We start from the raw sequence: 19,498 nt of genomic DNA, 5'->3' as shown, positions 1-19,498 counted from the left end.
TGCAGAATATCATTCACAGGCAGGCAGAACACATTCCTAGGAGACAGCACATGAGGTACAAGGAATGGGCAGGAGCCAGGTCCTGTCATACCCTACATGGGAGAGAGAAATGCCTTTGCAGTGAGGACACGACATACCCATCAAGGCAGCTAGGACAGTTCTCCTAAGAAGGGATCAATGTACCCAAGGGGGGAAGCAGACAGCCCCCGTCCATCCTGGTACGGGCCGGCCATAGCCAGTGTGGATAGGTGAAGCACCCTCTCATGTGGACCCAGCACAGATGTGATCAGTGCCAGTCTGCCAGTGGAGACACTACAGACATGGCACACGGGTGGAAGGCCTGCTCTCCTGGAGCGGGGTGAGCTGTCTGTGTTTGGCGGGATGACTGCATCGGGTTGAAAAGTGGTGTTAGCACAGTGGGAGGAAGGATGGTCCAGATGCAGAAGGCCTAGATTCAATTTCCTGTCATAGATGTAGGGCAAATCATGCAGGCCCAGATTCTCAAAGGCACTTTGGCGCCTAACTTCCAGTGCCTCTGTTCCCCACCTAACAGGGGGGTGATAGCACCATATTATCTCACAGTAGGGTTGTGAGGAGACATACATTAAAGACTGTGAGGTGCTCAGATACTACAGTATTGGGAGCCAGAAACCTATACTGGAATTTTGAGTTTGTCCCACAAGACAAGCTGTTAGAAGTAGCAATAAGAAGCATATGCACCACCTGGAAGGCTGAGGGTTGACCTGCAGGGAAATCTAACCTGTCCTAGACAGATCCATGGGAAAGCCAGACCTCAACGCAGTACTCCAAGGCTTTACTGTGCAAGAACTTGCAGTGCAAATGGTTTCATCTGAGAACATGGATGCACCATGAGCTAAATTCAGCCCTCATGCAGATGGGTGCAACTCCAACTCAATTCAACTGAGCTGAATTTGGCCCAAGCTGTTCCATGTGTAGAGAAGATTTGAAACAAAAGTGTCCCCCCTCGACTCCTAAAAATCCCACCTCCCACACACAAACCAAGAGCAGGAGCACTGGTGGGCACTGAAATCAGACAGGAATGTCCGGACCCAGAGAAACAGGGTAGGAGCATTGGGACACAAAGGTTTTAATTCTCTTCACTGGCCAGGGAGCTCTAGATAAAGCTGGGCTTCTTCTACATAGTTCAGAACCGAGAGAACAGCGGAGTAACCTCCAGTGAATGTCTCCTTCACCCTTCCACCAACACAGCCTTTCAAAAGCAGCAGATCCAGAAGAAAAGCTTCCTGGGGGTGACCCCAGGGCAGAGGGAGGGGTCTTTTTCCTCATAACTCAGCAATTAGGTGTCCTTTGTTGAATGCCCACAGGGTTCGATGCACAGCCATCCCTTTGCTAGACAGTCACCAGTCCCAACTTCCAGCATGTGGGGAAGAAAACATGGGGGAGATACATGCCTCTCACACCCACTCTATTGACCCCCTGGATCAGCTCATCTGGGGTCAGGAATCTCTTTCCTGAACAGGGAGAGAAGCACCAACCCGACATTAAACCAGCCCAGCCCATCTTAGTACAGGCATCTCCATCTCTGGCAGCGTATTCTTGTTTCCAGACAGTCTCTGAAAGTGTTTGAAGCAGCAGTCATTGGACACATGCTGACTTGTAATGCCAGCACTGGCCCTGTGATGCTGGAAAAGAGCAGCAAACAGACACATCTGCTCTTTGGAGGTCTAACCACTGAAGGCTAGCAGAAATGTCTACTATGCCCAGGAACGGTCCCCTGCCACACTCTTGATGGAGCATTTGATACAATTAAACCAGCAGCCATTCTCAGAGATTCTCCACCTAAGAGCCCTAACAGACGGTAGCAAAGAACTCACAGAGTTTTAGGACAAGTCTACGCTACAAAATTAAGTCAATCTAAGTTACGTCAATGCACAGTCATCAGAGTAATTGAATCGGTTTTGCACATCCACACTATGCTCCTTGTGTTAGCGGTGCCTGGCTTCACCAGGAGTGCTTGCATCTATTTAACTGCCAGTGTGGGGCACTGTGGCACGGCTTCTGAAAGGCAGCAACAGTTGACCTAACTATAGTTGACCTAACTACATCGACCCACATACTATTCCTCTTGGTCGGTGTAGTGGGCAAGTTACATCGGAGGGAGCTACATCTTAGTGTAGATGCTTGCAGAGTTAGGTCGACGTGAGCTGTTTGACATCGATCTAACTCTGTAGTGTAGATCGGGGCTTAGTGCTGCATAGACATCCAGCCAGAATAAAGGTGCTCATATAGGTAGTAGAACTTTAGCAGAAACCTAGCAGCTTTACCTGCAGTCACCCAATGATCTGAGACACTACAGAGGCAAAATCCACCATCAAGAATGGGGTGTACATGCCAGAGATCCCGCACATGTTGGAACATAGGTTTATTTCAGTATCATCTTGCAATCTGGCTGAAGATGGACAGCAAATGTCATGTGCATTCTCAGTGGCACATGTCTGCTGGAATCATGAATCAGGGGGAACAAGGAGTGAGGCACACAGAACCAGACCAATACATGTGTCATACTGTGATAGGAACACGTTCCTTTGGAGGGTAGGAAGGGATGTTAGATATCCTTACCCTTGCCTGCCCCCCTCCCACTCCACCCCCATTCTTTGTTTTAGTCCTGTTACATCCACAGCGATGACACGTGAACACCTTACATTTTATCCAGAAAGAACCTTAGTCACTTTACTCTGTATATCCCTCACCTGCCACAGAAATGCAACTACCTCTGGAGTGGAACATGAAAGACATTCTGCACCACCAATAATACAACACAATTTTGGGAGGAGAAATGAAGAATAACTGCAGAAGGAATGCAGGGAAACCAAACTTAATTACACACACTGGAATTTAGCCACCCCTCCTATGTTATCTCCCAAACTCTTGCAAAAAAAGAATAAATACTCCTGTCGCTCTAATGACTCTGAGTAGCCATGGCTTTGGATTTCTCTCTCACCAGAAGATGGTTAAAGTTTGTTGGCTTTTTGCTTCTTTTTGGACTTACCATGTTGACTTCTGAAATCTGGTCAATGCTGGAGATATGGATGCTCATTCCCACTGTAACAGGGTTACCTGAAACACAAAGGGCCCAGGTTAGAACAGTACACAGCTCCAGCCGCGCTGCAACGAAGCTTCCTGGGCAATGAACTTACCAATGGAAAGTGAAGATACAAGGTCCACTGGGTTGAAAGGCTTTCCACATCAAGAGTGCCCAATTTACAAGGGAAAAGGTGGATTTTTCTAACTGCCAGCCCTGCAAACTCACCCTGGGAACTGAGAGAGAAGCTGGATTCTTTCCTTCATGACTAATAATTCACTTCTGCAGACCAAATGATGCCCTCACTGACACCTGTGTAGCCTCACTGCCTTCCAGTGCTGCCCCTAGTGACACCTATAGGATCCCATGCTCGGCCACAGGCTTGCATAGGTGTAACTGATTGGCCATGTAACTGGAATGTAACAAAGAAGCCTGCCGCTGCGGCACAAGAGGGACTAGACTCCAGCTCACTCCCTCTTCACGGAGTCGGCTCTGCAGTGCTAACCATTTTAAAACCGTATGTTAGTCAGTGCAGACAGCAGACAGGCCTCTGGACACGCAGGGAGCAGATCTATGGAGGAAGCTGATGCCGTTTTTCACAGTCACTTCTCCAAGCAGAACTGCACTTCAGTTCATCGTCAAACTTAATCTGCTTGGCAACAAGATACCGTCTTGCTCTGCCCTCGTGGCCAATGAGCTGTGTGAACGCCTTTTGGTGTGTTTTTGCTGACTAAGTGGTAAATTGGGATATCCCCTTCCCCAGGAGGCTTCAGTGGCCAAGTCACCCTCACCTGTGGATAAAGAACCAACGCCTGACTGGAAAGTGTAGAATGGGGGTGTGAGAAGAGCATAACTTTCCCAGGATTGCAAAGAGGTCCCTTCCCCTGGCCCATAACCCCTTGTTAGACAAAATAAAAGTCCTACTATATTCTACATTGCTAACCACACATGGCAGGATTTCAAACTGCAGTGCTTTAGCCCAACACCTTAGTGCTCTCTTTAAGGACAACACTTCTAACGTATGGATTTGTGCCTATAAGAGAGTAAATGTGATGTTGCTGGCTATTAGCTAGGCCCACAGAGAGAAAAAAGGATCTGCTACTCTAACTGTGGGCAGCTAGAGGAGACCATCTGTCCGTTAGGTGACCAAAGTCTTAGTGGGTTCTAGTCTCCACCTCCATCCAAATCCCTCTGAGTGGGCACCATCCCCAAGAAATCAAGCCCCTCTTCTTCCGTGTGTTTTACTGAGTGATTTGTTGCACAATTCCAGAAGAGGAGGGGCAGGAAATTTTTCCATATACCGTGGCTCAAGTCATTAGCAGCTCCAAGTGCTGAAATATTTACAGATAATCGCAAAATAACTAAAAAAATAATTAGCAAATGGGGGGGAGGCTTCTAAACTGGAAATGAAATGATATATTAATTGTGTGTTACCAGAAATAGGAAAGTAGTGTCATTAAGGCTTCCTTGTGATTGGGTGTGCTGTTACTAAGACCCTATGCCTGTAAATTAGACAACATTATCCTTTAATGGGATATGAATAACACTTAAAACATCAGAATCAATAACTACTGTAATTAGGACCTCCTATGCAAATCTCCTTAAAGAGACAGCGCAGTATTTTTTTCCTCTCTGATTTAGAGCTTGTTGGACATTCTGCAGCAGGAGCAGCGATTCACGCTGCAGTGCTGGACTTTAAAGTATACAGACAGCAGACTGCTGGCCGTTTGTCTGAAATGAGTGGGTGGGTTCTCAGTCTGATGTCTGCCTGACTCAGAAAACCAACACCACAGGGGGGCACTAACTGGCCACTCCGTGGTTGGCAAGCACAGAGCTGACCTGTCAGCCTCACCTTTCAAGCTGAGTGAAGTGTGAAAGGTGGAGCCAGCCTCAGCAGAGACAAGCCATGTGAATTTTTAAAACCCTTTCAGTCTTAATCACATTGGGTGCTATTAGGAGCACAAGGAAAGGCTTTATAAGAAAAAAAATCATTCTAGTGTCAGGAAACTGACACTATTTTTTATTATGAGAGCACCAGCTAAAATTGAGGCTATTATTATTATTACTGTGCCAGTGGTTATACATTTGCATAGCAAGACATAGTCCCTGCCCCTATAGCTTACAATATAAATAGACAAAGGGTGGGAGAGAGCCCAGAGACTAGCCCAAGGTCACACAGCAGGTGTGTGGCAAAGCCAGGAACAGAAGGCCAGGTTTTCTGAGTCCCTAGTCTCGTGTGCCATCCAATGGATTACGCTGCTTAAATCTAGCAGAGAAAGGTCTAACACAATTCAAAGGCTGGAAGCTGAAGCTAGACAAATTCAGAATGGAAATAAGGTGTACATTTTTAACGGTGTGAGTAATTAACCACTGGAACAATTTACCAAGGGTCACGGTGGATTCTCCATCAGTGGCAATTTTTAAATCAAGCTTGGATATTTTTCTAAAAGAGCTGCTCTCGGAATTATTGTAGGGCAGTTCTTTGGCCTGTGTTGTATAGGAGGTCAGACTAGATGATCACAATGGTCCCTTCTGGACTTGGAATCTATGAGTCTATGTTTCTTCTCCCTTCAACGGTTCTACCACTGCCACCAACCACCCCCACTTCCTTCCCCTTCACCTCCCATCCCCACATACATACTGACAATTTTTGTGGTTTTACAATCACGTTTTTGCCATCTAAAAATATATGTTTCTCTCCCCTGTTGCCACATGAAAGATCCACAGAAACAACAAAGGAAATTGACTGACTATAAGGGGAAACTGACAATGACGCTACACAAAGAGCTGTCAAACGCACAAAGTCTATCTAATCTAATCTTTCTGTCTAGGCATTTATGCCACGCTCATCACCATGGTATCTGAGCGCCTGAGGTCACGCAGTGACTCAGTGTCAAATCCATGAATAGAATCCAGGACTCCTGACTCCCAAATCCCTGCTCTAAGAAAGACGAGTGACGGATTTAAGATCCACAAAGCGCCACTACCAGCTGAGCTGAGCTTAGCACAGCTTCTACGGGCTCAGCCAGAGAGAGATCTCCGCGAGTGGCTTCAGAGACCATCCAGCCTAGTCACTGGGATGCCAAGTGGGAGATGTCTCTAATTGCTTGAGCCCACCAGCTTGCAGACCCAACAGTTTAAGAAGCCTGCGTCCTTCTTTGGAAATACAAAGATGAAGGTTTATGGGGTCTGTCTCCTACGGGGGTTGGGAAGCAATTGTGAAATCTGTGCACAGAGAGCATGCCTGAGTCATATCAGAGGGGGAAAGGGACAGAGAGGAGCTGCCAAAAGCAGAGGGTTACAAAGTGGCTAAAGATCTGATCCTGATACCCTTGCTTTGGTTCAGTAGATCCTTAACCCACATGACAAGCCACTGGCTATTCGTATACCAAGGTATTATTCAACATCAGAATTTGCCCCCATGGGATTACTCATGTGCTTATTGTGAAGTGGATGACATGCCCAGGCAGGGGAATGAGAATCCCTCTCACATCCCTGAACAAGCTACCTGCACCTTAAGGCTAGCACACTAGGCTAAGCGCCCACTCACTCCAGCCCCTCATGCGGGAGTGGCAGGGGTGGGGTGGGGAATGAGTGCAGCCTTGCCTTGCCCCCATCCCAATGCATTATACAGAGCAGATGAGCTTCTATGGGGGTAATGGACTGTTGGTAAAGTCTGGCAACAAATTACTCCCCTCAACACTAGGGCATGGAAGAAGCCAGGAGAGGCTGGTGCATCAGTGAGGTAGCAAAGGGCAGTGTGGTCCAGTCAGCAGGGCAGCAGTCTGTTACTCAGGAGAGTTGTGGGCTATCCCTGGTGTAGCCATGGTGAAGTCATTTCACCTTCTCTGTTCCTGGGGTTCCTGTCCTGTCCTCTGCAGGACTTGTCTATTTAGGTTTCAACCTTGTCAGGGCAGAGACTATTTCTCACTATATATTTGTGCTGCACCAAGCACAATGGGGCCCGGTCTCTGCTAGAGCCACTAGATGCGACTGTAAATTAGCTCATTTCATCTTCTATCTACTGTCAATGTCCAAGCTTTGAGTGAAGCATAAATAAATAAAATAAACAAAGGACATCCACTGTGCACAATAAATACAACTCTGCCAATGTTCATAATCTCAGGTGGGATTCATATAAAAGGTAAAGGATTAAAAAAAATTATCTGTGTCACTTTTTGGCTAATAGAGAGGGCCCTGGGCTACTTTATTTGAGTTTGGGTGATGGAAGCAGACCCAATATTCCTGGCATTTGTTGATATTATGATGCTCTCTGATCTGTGCCATTAGCCATATTAATAAGAAGAAATGTTTCCACATGAAAAAGGATTTCATCTACGTGGTAGAGATTGAGGTGATGCCATTTTCACCAGTGAATAGCATCTTTCCATGATGAAGGATAGCCAAGTTCCTTACCAGGAACAAATTGCAAATTTTCCCACAATTGCTCCTAGGGGAAAAATTCCCCACTTCCCATCATCAGTGGAGAAATCTCAGCGGTTTTGCAGCAAAAGCAGCTTATTGCCTGTGACAACTGTATTAGAGGGGAAGGGAGAAAGAGACTCTGAAAAACTAAAATTCAAGACACAACCAGAAAAAATGAAACAGGGTAAAAAGGGATTTTATAGTAACAGAATATTGTTACTCCAGTGACTTATGTGAGAGCAAATTAGTAGCATTGCCAAAACTCACAATTATATTGTGACTCTCACAATATTTGATTTTTAAAGCCTCAGCTTCTGGAGTCTTGTGATTATGTGAGAATCTGATATTTCTTTAAAAAAAAGTTTCTCTGCAGAGAAAAACTTGAACATGTGTCCCTGAAAGACTCAGAAACCAGAAGGCAAATGAAAAAGAACTCATGTTGGATTATTTATTGAAATCTCATGATTTTTTAAAGCCAATTTTGTGATTTTGGGGGGCCTGGCTCAGGCTTTACAAACACGTGGGGTTGGCAATACTGAGTTTGGTTGGTCTATACATTTCCTAGAGGATGTGTGTCTGCCTCACAAAACCCACGCTGATGGATGCACAGCGAAGAACCTCATGGGGCTGATCACTCCCTGGCCCCTCAAGCTTCTCCCTTCAGACAGGAAGTAGCACCTGTTGATGGGGCAGCATGGGCCTGCCAGTGCTGTAACTGGCCTGTAGATGAATGAAGAATTTTGCTCTCTGGGCTGTCTTGCACAGCATTAGAGCCATGCACAGAAAGGAAAGGAGACAATGTGATTTTGTGCTTCTTTACCTGGTGGTTAGGATTTTTCAGCACAGTTCTGAACTGGACCAAGGAGTTTTCTGCTCAGGGATCCTGCCTATGGAACTTCCTCCATGCTCAAGTCTGGCAGAGTCCCTCAGTAGCTGCATCAAAGGCTGGCTTCCTAATCAGACCAGTTTGGCTTTGACCATGATGGGCTCCCACTCTCACGGGTAAATTTACTTCTCTTTGCCATCCCCGCCTTTTCTCAGGCAGAGTGTTCAGCCTGTCTGGGGCCACTGGACCTATATATAGGAGAAGACTGTGCCTAGCCCTGAAGGAGACATAAGCACAAGTAGTTTCTCCCCAGATTCCTCAGGGTAACTATGAAAAATAACAATCTTTGTTCCAAGTGCTCAAGATTCAAGGAGCCTGGCACAGGGCTCCAGAAACAGGCTGGGGCAAGATCAGGATCATGTCCCATTCCCAAATGGCTGGCAGAGCTGTACCAGTACAGGTGGAATGCAGGCTGCACCTTGTGAAAGGTTGTACCAGTTGGTGCTACCCTTACATTTCTCTTCCGGCCCCACACACCTGGTGGTGCATGCAGCTATGAAACTGGGATGTCCTTTTTCTGCACTTGCACCTTTACATTTATAAGGACCCTGCCTCTGTTCAGATACAGCTGCTATTTTGTTCTTGGAGTTTCTGCAGCCTGTTGCAGAGATGCACTCTCTCACTCACTCATTCATGGAGACTTTACTTTGGTTCTTTCTCTGCATTGTTTTCCATAATCGTACATAATCGTTATGTTAGATGGATGGTATATGCTTTGTTCTTTATGTGTGGAAACAGAAAAATTTCCCTGAGCCATTCTGACTGTATGTGGACAGGTACTGGTATGTTAGAGACAATATCCCACAGGTAATCATAGATTACAGAGCATGGCTCACATTCAGCACTATATTACGAATGAATGAAGTGTCACTAGTACTGATCTCCATTAGGGTCCAATGACCATAACACTCACCACTATTACACAACCTGGCTGAAAAGGTCATGAGCTGAGCGCATCTTGTAACCAAGAAATGCTATACCAGCAGCCTAATAATGGGCATCATGGAGTGTCTTTTTGCTTTTATAAGCTGGGATGGCTGTAATAAAGGGGATTGTTAATTAATGCCATTTACCTGTATCATTGTGGTGCCTAGCAGCCCCAATGCAGATCGGGGCTCCCTCGTGCTAGGTGCAGGACAAACATTTATTAAAAGACAGGTCCCTGCCCCACAGACAAACCAGCAGTAACAGACAAGCATAGGGTTAGTTCAGAAATGCTTGACATGCCCCCCAAAAAGTTTTATGGCTTAGCATTTAGGGCAGAGATGCCTGAGAATCAGAAGGGGTTATTATTGGTTGTGGAACAGGGATAGCTGACCATGTGCCAGGAAAGCAGAAGCAAAGTGTTTTGGGAACTGATTTTATCCGGTGTCTCTCTGATTTGTGGTGACGTTTAGAAGCAATGAGTTCAGCTGGGTCACTTAAGCACCTGCTTAAACCTTGCCAACACAATCAAACTTTAAATACACATTAAACATCCCCAACCCCTTTTCACCTGTTTTTATTCCCTCTGCATTTGTGTGACTCACAGCCGACCTCGCCACCATCCCCCCAGCCTATCGCAAAGCACACAGTTAGCTTGTCCTACCAGCGCAACAGCCAGAAACATCAAACATTTACAGAGGTTGATATCAAAGCACTCCCTCCAGCATTCCTGTCAGAGTCTGCCCCTGTTCCTAGCAGGCCAGGCCTTACCCCACACTACACTGGTCTGGGCATGGGGCAAAAAAGCAGATGGGGGCTAGATTGCAGTTTAAGGCAATGTCCCCACATTGCCAGGTGGGGGATGAGAAGGCCCAGGGCAGGGAGCTGGGGTGGGTGGGGAAGGAAGATGTCCCCATTCTTGCCTTGCTGTGATGTCTTGGCTTTGGGTGTGTAGGAGTGAGTGTGGTGTTGCCCTCAAGTGGCTGGGGGCAGAGATAGGATAAAGGACTTACTACTGCAACTACCTAAGGAAATTCTCTTTTAGCTCAAGTGCTAAAAACATGCTTTTTTGGAGCTGAAAGACCAGCCTGGCCCACATTAAGGGTTTGTCATGGTCAGATTTCCAGGCCAAAGTCAATACCAGAGGTCAGAACTTGGGTCGGGGTTCTAAGCAAAGGGTCAGAATCCAAGTCAGAGCCACAGTCTCTGTGCTCATGCTTCAGGCAACAGAACTCCAGTGTTGACCGCAGTGGTAGAAACCCCACTGATTTGGGGAAGGGCAGGGTAATGAATCCACGTGTTGCAGAAAAGCACACCCAATTACTATCTAAAATCACACCTCTTCCTGGGTAGCCAGGGCTAGACACCTGCTCCTTCAGCTCCAAAAACACATGCTTTTAGCCCTTGAGCTAAAGGAGAATTTCTGTAGGTAGTTGCGGTAGTAAGTCCCTTATCCTGTCTCTGCAAAGTTCCAGGAGTTTGGAAGCAGTGTCAATCATGGCAGCTCACTGGGGATCTAAATTGTTGATGGACACTTCCTAGTACACTCCGTGGGCTTATATGGGGTAAAAAGGCCAATCAGGAGCCTCCAAGGGAGTCACTTGGGCAGGACCTTTCATAGTGTATGTCTGCTGCAGTTTGCAGCATCTGAGGAGTGGCAGGGTTATAGCTACTGCAGTGTAGCAGTGTCTATTGTCTGATGGCTCTGCTGACCTACGTTTGAGTCCTGCTGATCCTTATTGGGATGAGGGATGGAATATCTCCTTGCACCCACTCCCATCTATTCACACCTCTGTCAGACTAAGCACAATATAGCCCTGAGTGATGAGGCTAATGATGAGTTCCAACTGGTGCTGTTCTACTCTCTTAACAGCATGGCTTTTGGCCAGTAGCCAATCAGATTGCTCAATTTGCACAATTCATTTAATAAGGAGGAATATTAGGGATGTCCCATGGGAAATGGAAAGTTAGAGTGAGCCGTTTCCAAGATACAGTGGAGTACTGTGTGGGGTTTGAGGGAGTAATTAGGACTCACATAACAAAACGGCATCTTCTGTATATAATCATGCCATGTTTTTGCTGCAGTCCTCTCTGGTCTCACAAGCTAAGAGAGGCTTGGGCTAGCTGGGTACTCATACAGAAGAAGATTTCTGTGGAAAACCTGAGTCTACATACATTGAACCAATTGCTCAGCATGGAGACAGGAAGCACTGTGCTGCTGGCTGTGCCACCTTTGAGCTGAGACATAAAACTGACCACTCATACTCATTAATATCCCCTTGCATTCTTTCCAAGCGTACAGGTGTTAACCTTGTTGTGATGGCCAAATTCCAACAAGCTGTTGACCTAAATTTCCCCTGCAGATTTGAATGGATACAGTATTTTTCATTTCCTGCCCTCAACTGTTGCATAGTGTTGCTGTGCACTGTTGAACAGTTGCTATGTTTCACCCCAGAGAGGGTAGCATTGCAGTTGTGGGTGAAGTGAGCCCTATATCAGTTTGCAAGGTGCTGCTGTGGGATCCTTCAGAAGGTGAGGTGCCATGCTGGTATAAATGTAACAATCATTATTTTGTGAATGTTCCAGGGAAAGCCGGAAACTACAGAATGCCATCCGTGAGGCACAGTGGATTACTGAGGCTATCCCATGGGCACTTTTAATGGATTAGTGGGGATTAAAGTGGGATATTGTGACTATCCCATGGAAATTTGGAAGTTAGAGAGAACAATCAATTGGCTGCAATAGACTACAAAAGCCATCCCGTGGGTATTGAAGGATTATAGAGGAAGCTAGATCGAGGTTGATTTTAAAAGATGGTGGTAGGCACGTACCTGAGCTGAATAAAAACAAGGTATCAATTGTGCAGGCTTAAAACAGAGAATAAAAAGCAGCAGAAAGCAAATTAACTCTGGGGAATTCCGTTGCAAGCCCCCAGATCATCCAGGCACTCATTCAGCAAGGTACCTAAGCACATGCCTCATTGTAAGCATGCCATCCCATTGATTTCACTGGGACTATTAACATGCTTAAAGTTAGGCATGTGCCTAAGTACCTTAGGACAGGTTTACAAAGGTATTTGGGCACCTAACGATGCGGCGAGGCGCCTAACAGGATTTTCAAAAGGGTCTAAGCAGTTTACACACCTAACTCCCATTGAAGGTCATGCTGTGTATACTGAGAAAGGTGGTTGTCCCTCAGATTTGCAATAAGGTCCCAGGGCTCAGCTATAAACTCCCTCTTCACCCTCCATGCAGGTAAAATACAGGCAAATATACCACTGGTCTAGTACATTTCCTAGGGCTTGATTAGCTTATAAGCATTACGGGAGTATGTCCTTCCAGCATCCAGAGGACTGGAGAAGTTTCCCTTTGAATCACAGGATGCTGTTGATCAACTGGATCACTATCGTCCATCTGTTATGTAATGCACCTTTGCTGTGCTCTTTGTGTGTCACTGGCTGAGCCCAGGATGCATTGGGCGTCAGATTTCCAGCACAGCTCAGCTCTCATTTCAGCACCTAAATAAGGGGCAGATTTTCAAAAGAGCTCAGCCCACTGGGCACAAGTAGCTAGTTGCCTAAATGGGAGTTGATCTCTTCTGTCAATCTGGCCCCAGCAGTGGGTGCTGAGCTGAGTTCCTTTGGAAACCTGGCCCTCTTTTCCTACGGGCGACTCGGCCGCACTCCCAAGGAGGGACACAACAGTAAACATTTCACAAGGGCAGCTTTCTCTCCATGCTGTTCCCTCCTCCTTTATGTCAGATTCATCCATCACAATACAGGGGACGGTGTGACTCCTTGGACAGATGAAGATGGCGGATGCTAGCACAACAGCCCAAACTCAGCTGATGGGATAAGGGAAAGAAGACGACAATAGGGAACTATGTCACACCGCCTGCCCCAGGTCCACCTCAGGTCAGCATGGGGAAGACAGAAAGGGGAGCAGCCTTGAACCTGGGTCTCCATCATGGATTTGCAACTCATCTCACAGTTGAATGCTGGGTTTATTTTCAGGCTCCTGTGTCCCTTATTATAATTATTTATACAACTGCAGTGCCTAGCTATCCAGAAGGAGAGAATGTCACCAATTGGCAAGGTGGCAACCGCATTCACCAGCTGAAACAAGGTTTAGATTTAGAAAATCTTCAACTTAAAGACCAAACAATGAATGTTCCACTCCAATGTTATTTCCATTTTCCCACATGGGTATGAAAGCTGGACAGCCAGCCAAGGTACAGACAGACATCTAAATGTCTTCGAAAGCAAATGTCTCAGAAAAATACCAGGTATTAGATGGAATCTAACAAACACTAAGAGCCATCAGAGAGTTCCAGAACCCCATTCTCTCCAAAGTTATTCAGAAAAGAAGGTGGAAATGTCTGGGACACATGTTAAGAATGAAGCCAGAGCATGCGCCATGACAGGCGTGCCATTGGACAGCTGGAGGGGCACACAGAAGCAGCTGACAAAAAGAATCCCTCTGTTGAATGGTGCCCAGAGAGGGAAAACAGAGAGGACATGCAAACGGCAACCCAGGATGCACAGGGATGACAGGGCTTTGCTTGTGCCCTAAGTGACATCTGACCACATAGGAAGGATGCAGAGTGCTTAGATCAGAGCCTTATGGTGCTAGGTGCTGTACAAACATATGAGGCAGTCCCTGGCCCCAAGAATTTACAGTTTAAATAGACAATACAGATCATGGGTGAGAGGAAGGCAGGGTTACTGTCCCCACATTACACACAGGGAACATAGGCATAAGGAGATTCACGCCCTGATCCAACCTATCGAAATCAATCAAGCCCTCTGTGACTTGCCCATGGTCACACAAGAAGTCTGGGGCAGCAGGAGGAAGTGAAACCCATAAGACCATCCTTCCTCTGTCTGACAGGGCTTTTGTGGATTTCACTACCCCGCTGGCTCACAAGAATGAAATTGCAGATGAGGGAAATGTGTCTGATGAAAAGCACGTATACTCATGTGACATGCATGCCCAACTCTGCAAAGCAAACCAAGGCTGATGGGTCTACTTACCAGCCCTGACTATGTCCTACTAACATATTTTCATGCAAGCATGTCAAATCATTCCTTGATGTTTAATCCAACATTAAAAGTATCTCTTTTTTTAAAAAATACACCGAGAAACTTTATTTTAAGATAATTTAATGTTGGATGAAGAGCTCTAGAGACTGAATTAATCTATTTAGCCACAGAATGGACAGTAGTTGTGAAAGCTGCCCCCATATTGCCCCGTCAACATGCCTTAGTCTTATGATTACCTTTAAAGGTCATAGGGGAAGTTGGTCTATGTGATTGATTCATTCCTTAACTTATTTCCTCAGACTGTCAACAAAGGAGCCAATCGATAACAAACATGAGGGGTCCTGATATCAACCAGCAACTATTAATCAATTAACTGTTGTCATTCACTATAGATCAGGGCTGGATTTGAACCCAGGACCTATTGGTAGGAAAACATTTGTACATATTACCAAGCCCTGAGCCATCCAATCCCTTAATGCAAAGTGATCTGAACCAAATTAATTTAAATAGGTTAATGCAAACACTTTGGTTGATATCAAATCCATTACCCCATTATGAAACACTGCAAATATTTGTAACAAGAAAATCTGTTGACTTGTCATATTTATCAAAGGGGCAATGGGAAGGTAGCTTTTTCTTTTTTAAATTTTTAATGAAGAAATCACACTTCCTATTCATTGTTCACTCACTCTTCTGTTTTACAGGATACCACTAGCTCCAGCTCCTACATTTATTTCAATCAGCACACGAAGCACAGAACAGTAGCACAACTTGACGGCTGAGAACATGCCAGTTTTCTACAAATATAGACATCGGAGCCTAGATTTTCAGGATCTGGCTAGTAATTTGGGGGGCTCCAATTCTGGTGTTTGCCACACTGAGATACTGTCAAGAGGGTTGATTTTCAGAAAGTGCTAAACCCCAACCCCTGAAAGTCAGTGTAAGCCAATGGGCCAACTCACTGTCAGATAAAGCTCCCAACAGTAGCAGAATTTCAGTCCCTTTCTTCAGGGTTTTGATTATTTAACACTATTAAATAATCAGCTAAATCATCCATGGATTCTATAGCGCCTTCCTGAAACCCACACCTGCTCCTGGCCTTTCTCCATTACACCTGCTCTCTACAGGTATTTCCTACCAGACTGTCTACCTGACTGAGACAGGGGACCCTTCGTAGGTCTTCTACTAACCCTGCATTTTCCTTTCTAACTGAGCAGGCTCCCCCTTATAGGGAGCATTGCCTCTGAGCTGTCACATGACTCTTGGTCACTTGACTCACCAGTTGGCCAGAGACCTGAAATAAAGTGCTGGGTCGTATGTGTGTCTGTGCCTCAGAACTGGTAGGTCTCTTTAAGATGCAGTATTGCCAACCCCGAACATTCAAAAATCATGAGCCAGGCCTGAAAAAATCATGAAACTGGTTTAAAAATCATGAGATTATCTTAGAAATCATCAGAATTTTTAAAAAGAATAATAAATTTGGGATTATTTTTCTTTGCCTTCTGATGTCTGAACCTTTAGGGTGCACTCAGCTCATATTCTCCACCTTTTCTCTATAATCTATAAGCTTTTTCTTTTAATGAAAGCGGCAGTTCACCTGTAATGACTTCACTTCAGGAGCTGCGACTTTAAGAAAAACAACAAAGATTATGTGACTTGTGCTAAAATCACAAGAGTAGGTAACAGCGAAGGGGATTCAAGGTGGGCACCCAGAATCTCTAGTCGCTTTTGAAAGCTTCCGCCCCCAATGTGCTGATATTATGGTCATTTCAGCAGAGATTTGCCTTACATAAATTTCCTGAAAATTTACCAGCCTTTTCACAAAATCCACTTGCCCAGCCTTTGCCAGCACAACTGATAATAACAAAAGCAACTAACGGTATGTCACTTGCACATCAGAAGAATTACTTGCCTGGGGTGCACGGGTGATTAGGGTTTTGTAAGGTGGATATATATGTAGGCATCTTCTACAATTCTTCAAAGTGAGTAGCACACACTATTAATCCAGGTGCCTGTCAATTTCTGCTCCAACTTCAAAAAATGGAACTGAGTTAACAGTGCAAAAACCAGAAACACATATGGAAAACTCCTGCTTTACGTCCTACTTCTGTCATCAAACCTCCCCCCATTCCCCAAAACTTCCTTCCCAGGCTGAGACAATTCTGCCGAGCTCCTCTCATTTCTGGTAAACACCAAAGGAGCTGTTCACTTCAGTGATTAATTGTATTCCCCTTTTAATATTTCTGCTGACATCAGACTTTTCTGGAATTAAAGGAACTCCGGCTCAGATTCTGGATGCAATAGGCAATATTAGTCCTCCCCTTCCCCCCTTTGTTCTCACCAAAGGTCTGATTCAGAGCTCACTGAAGTCTACAGGAGACTTTCCATTTATTTCTATGGGCCTCTAAGCTCCAGCTAACAGGAAGTGTCTATTGCGTCCCTTTCTCCAAACCACTATCAACACTTTTCTAGCACAAGGAGCACAGATAATATGAGACCCTGTTCTGCCAAGCCGTGGGCAAGCAAGTCTTATTCACATGAGCGGAGCCACTGATGTCAATGAGCGTGGGCTATTCATGTGTGTAAGGCAGAGGTCTCAAACATGCATGTGGCCCGCGGAATTATTTCCTGCGGCCCGCCATAGGCGCCAACTCCACCAGCAGCCAAGCTCCCTCCCCCACCCTGAGCGCGCCGCGTTCCCGCTCCTCCGCCTACCTCCCAGAGCTTCCCGCTGCCAAACAGCTGTTTGTCAGTGCTTAGGACTTTCCAGGAGGAACAGGAGAGGAGTGGGGACACAATGTGCTTAAGGGATGGAGGCAGAGAAGAGACGGGGCCGGGGCCGGGATTTGGTTGAAATGGGGCAGGGAGGGGGCGGAGTTGGGGCAGGGACTTTGGGGAAAGGGTTGGGATGGGGCTCGGGGTGGGGGGGTGAAGAGGCAGGGCCTCAAGGACTAGACGAGCAGTCTGAGGTATTAAGTTCAGCATGTATGATTCTTTGCTCTGAGTAGTTGGGAAGCATGTTTGTGAAAATTGGCAACATATTTTGTATGAATAGTTACTTTAAAAAGTTCCTGCCACTACAGTTATGTTGATAGACTGTTAGTGTAGATCAGCATCAGTGTTACTTACCACATAAGGAATAGTTACAGGTGTTTATATTTTATTAAAAAACCCTCTTCGCATTACAGTTTTTAAAAAGTTAATACATTGACTTTTAATAGCATACTATATTACTCTTCATTTTTTTCATTTTTGACTATACTTTTGTATCGTTGTATGAAAAGGTTTCAGTGATGCAGCCCTCAGGCCAATGTACTAGTCCTCATGTGGCCCTCGTGGGGATTTGAGTTTGAGATCCCTGGTGTAAGGCTTTGCAGGACTGACCCCATATAGGGTGAGGTTACTAAAAGCATTAAGCACTGTCCCAACTCTGCTGCCACTGAAGCCAATGGGAATTTTACCCTTAACTCCAATGGGATCAGAGTTAAGCTAATGTTGAATGCTTTTGAAAATCCCTTCTGGAGCCATCTCCAGTCTGGGGTCTACAGGTGATGTGACTCACCCCCTAGGCACCACAAGGGGGACCACCCTCCCCAGTAGGAAGAGGGGAATTCAGTCTCCATGTTCATTCAGTCCTGAGCTTCACCGTGACTGCCTCATCAATGGACTCCCAGCCATAACCGTGAGGGCTCACCCACTTCTGGAGTGACAGGGGAATTCAAAGCCCAAACCGACACCCAGAACTGTAATGGATGCAGGACTGAGACTGCAATCTCCATGTTTCATTTATTGCTATCTTATCAGCGAACTCCCCAACATGGACTGGTGCAAGAGGGGAATCCATTCTCCTTTGAGTCCTGGCCTTCCCCCTTGCACTGCCTCATTAATGGACCCCTCCGTATGACCTGGAGCAATCACCTTTCCCTGGATTTAGAGAGGAATTCAGTCTAACCAACAGCCAGCAAACCTCCTGGAAGAAGGAGGTTTAAAGAAGGATTTTCTCACTGGGACAAACTTATAAACAAAGAGACCATTTAAACAAACAGCAATGAATGAGCTAGTAATTCTCCTTGTTATTACTGGAGAGATGTGCATTTCCTTCCCAGACCTGTTCTGACCTGGGCCCATGGCATAGCCGCAGTTGTGACATCATAGTCTGCTCCAATGGAAATTAAAATGACGATTCGGCATGATCATTTCTCAGCTGGGTAAGACAGACTGGCCATGACAGGAAACCTTCCTTTAAATCCAAGTGCTTTTGATAATAATGTATCATGGAAAGAACATGTGACATACTAGCTAAATGTCATGTCTTCCTCTAGTGGCTGCTCCATGTAGTGGATAAAAGTCTAATACTGCTGAAGTTACTCTGTTAGCTCAAGTAGTAGAGGCCTGTGCTTTGGTGCTGAAGGACCTGAAGTCAGTAGTTACTGACAGCTTGTGGTGGGATTTGTTATAGAAGCTTATGAAACGTAAAGGTCAAAGTCAGTGGAGAATTACATCCTGCCCATTTTTCTTACTACATTATTTACATATACAGTTTTTCATTATTAAACCAGCTCTGGGATAGTCAAATAATATTTGTGAATTAAATTATTAGCAATTCCCCTCTCCCCCCCATCAATCAGAAAATAAATTATCAGTGAATAAACTTGTGATACAGTGTACTTTAAAGCTATGTCAGAAAGGCGAATGCCCCTATCTGCTCCCCTTGCTGAGTTCACCGACTAACCCTAACTAGAGAAGGAGTATGGTTTAGTGACCTAGAAACCTGGGCGCTCCTGCATTCTACTCTTACAGTTAAGGGAGGCAGAAATTCTTGGGTCTAATCCTGGCTCTTCCACTGATCTGTTGCCTGATCTTTAACAAATCTCTTAATCTCTGTGCACCCCAGCTTCCCAAAGTGTACAATAGGGGTGGGAATACTCCCCCACCTCATAGGGCAGTTGAGAGGATTCATTAGTCAATATTTGCACAACACAGCATCTTTACTCCTCTCTGTCACACAGAGCCAATAATGCTACAGAAGAGCAAATGACATTCACACAATCGAAAAATCACATCCAGTTAAGCCCTGATTCCAGAATCTTTTTGCTTGGTGATGATGTCCAAAGCAGAGAGAACACAGCTTGATTTCCAGATCCCAGGCTGAGCTTGC

General features: G+C 45.6%; 1 protein-coding gene across 1 annotated transcript in view; it reads right to left on the bottom strand.

Moving 5' to 3' along the window:
* Nucleotides 1–19,498, bottom strand: part of GABRQ (gamma-aminobutyric acid type A receptor subunit theta) — a 95,526-nt gene that overhangs the window by 59,637 nt on the left and 16,391 nt on the right. The window contains exon 3 of the mRNA XM_054040737.1: nucleotides 3,032–3,099. Coding sequence (XP_053896712.1) covers nucleotides 3,032–3,099 — 68 coding nt within the window. The remainder of the gene's footprint in view (nucleotides 1–3,031; nucleotides 3,100–19,498) is intronic.

This window comes from Malaclemys terrapin, chromosome 9 (genome assembly GCF_027887155.1).
Source record: "Malaclemys terrapin pileata isolate rMalTer1 chromosome 9, rMalTer1.hap1, whole genome shotgun sequence".
In the NCBI taxonomy this organism is placed as follows: domain Eukaryota; kingdom Metazoa; phylum Chordata; order Testudines; family Emydidae; genus Malaclemys; species Malaclemys terrapin.
This window is presented reverse-complemented; position numbering and strand designations above follow the sequence as displayed.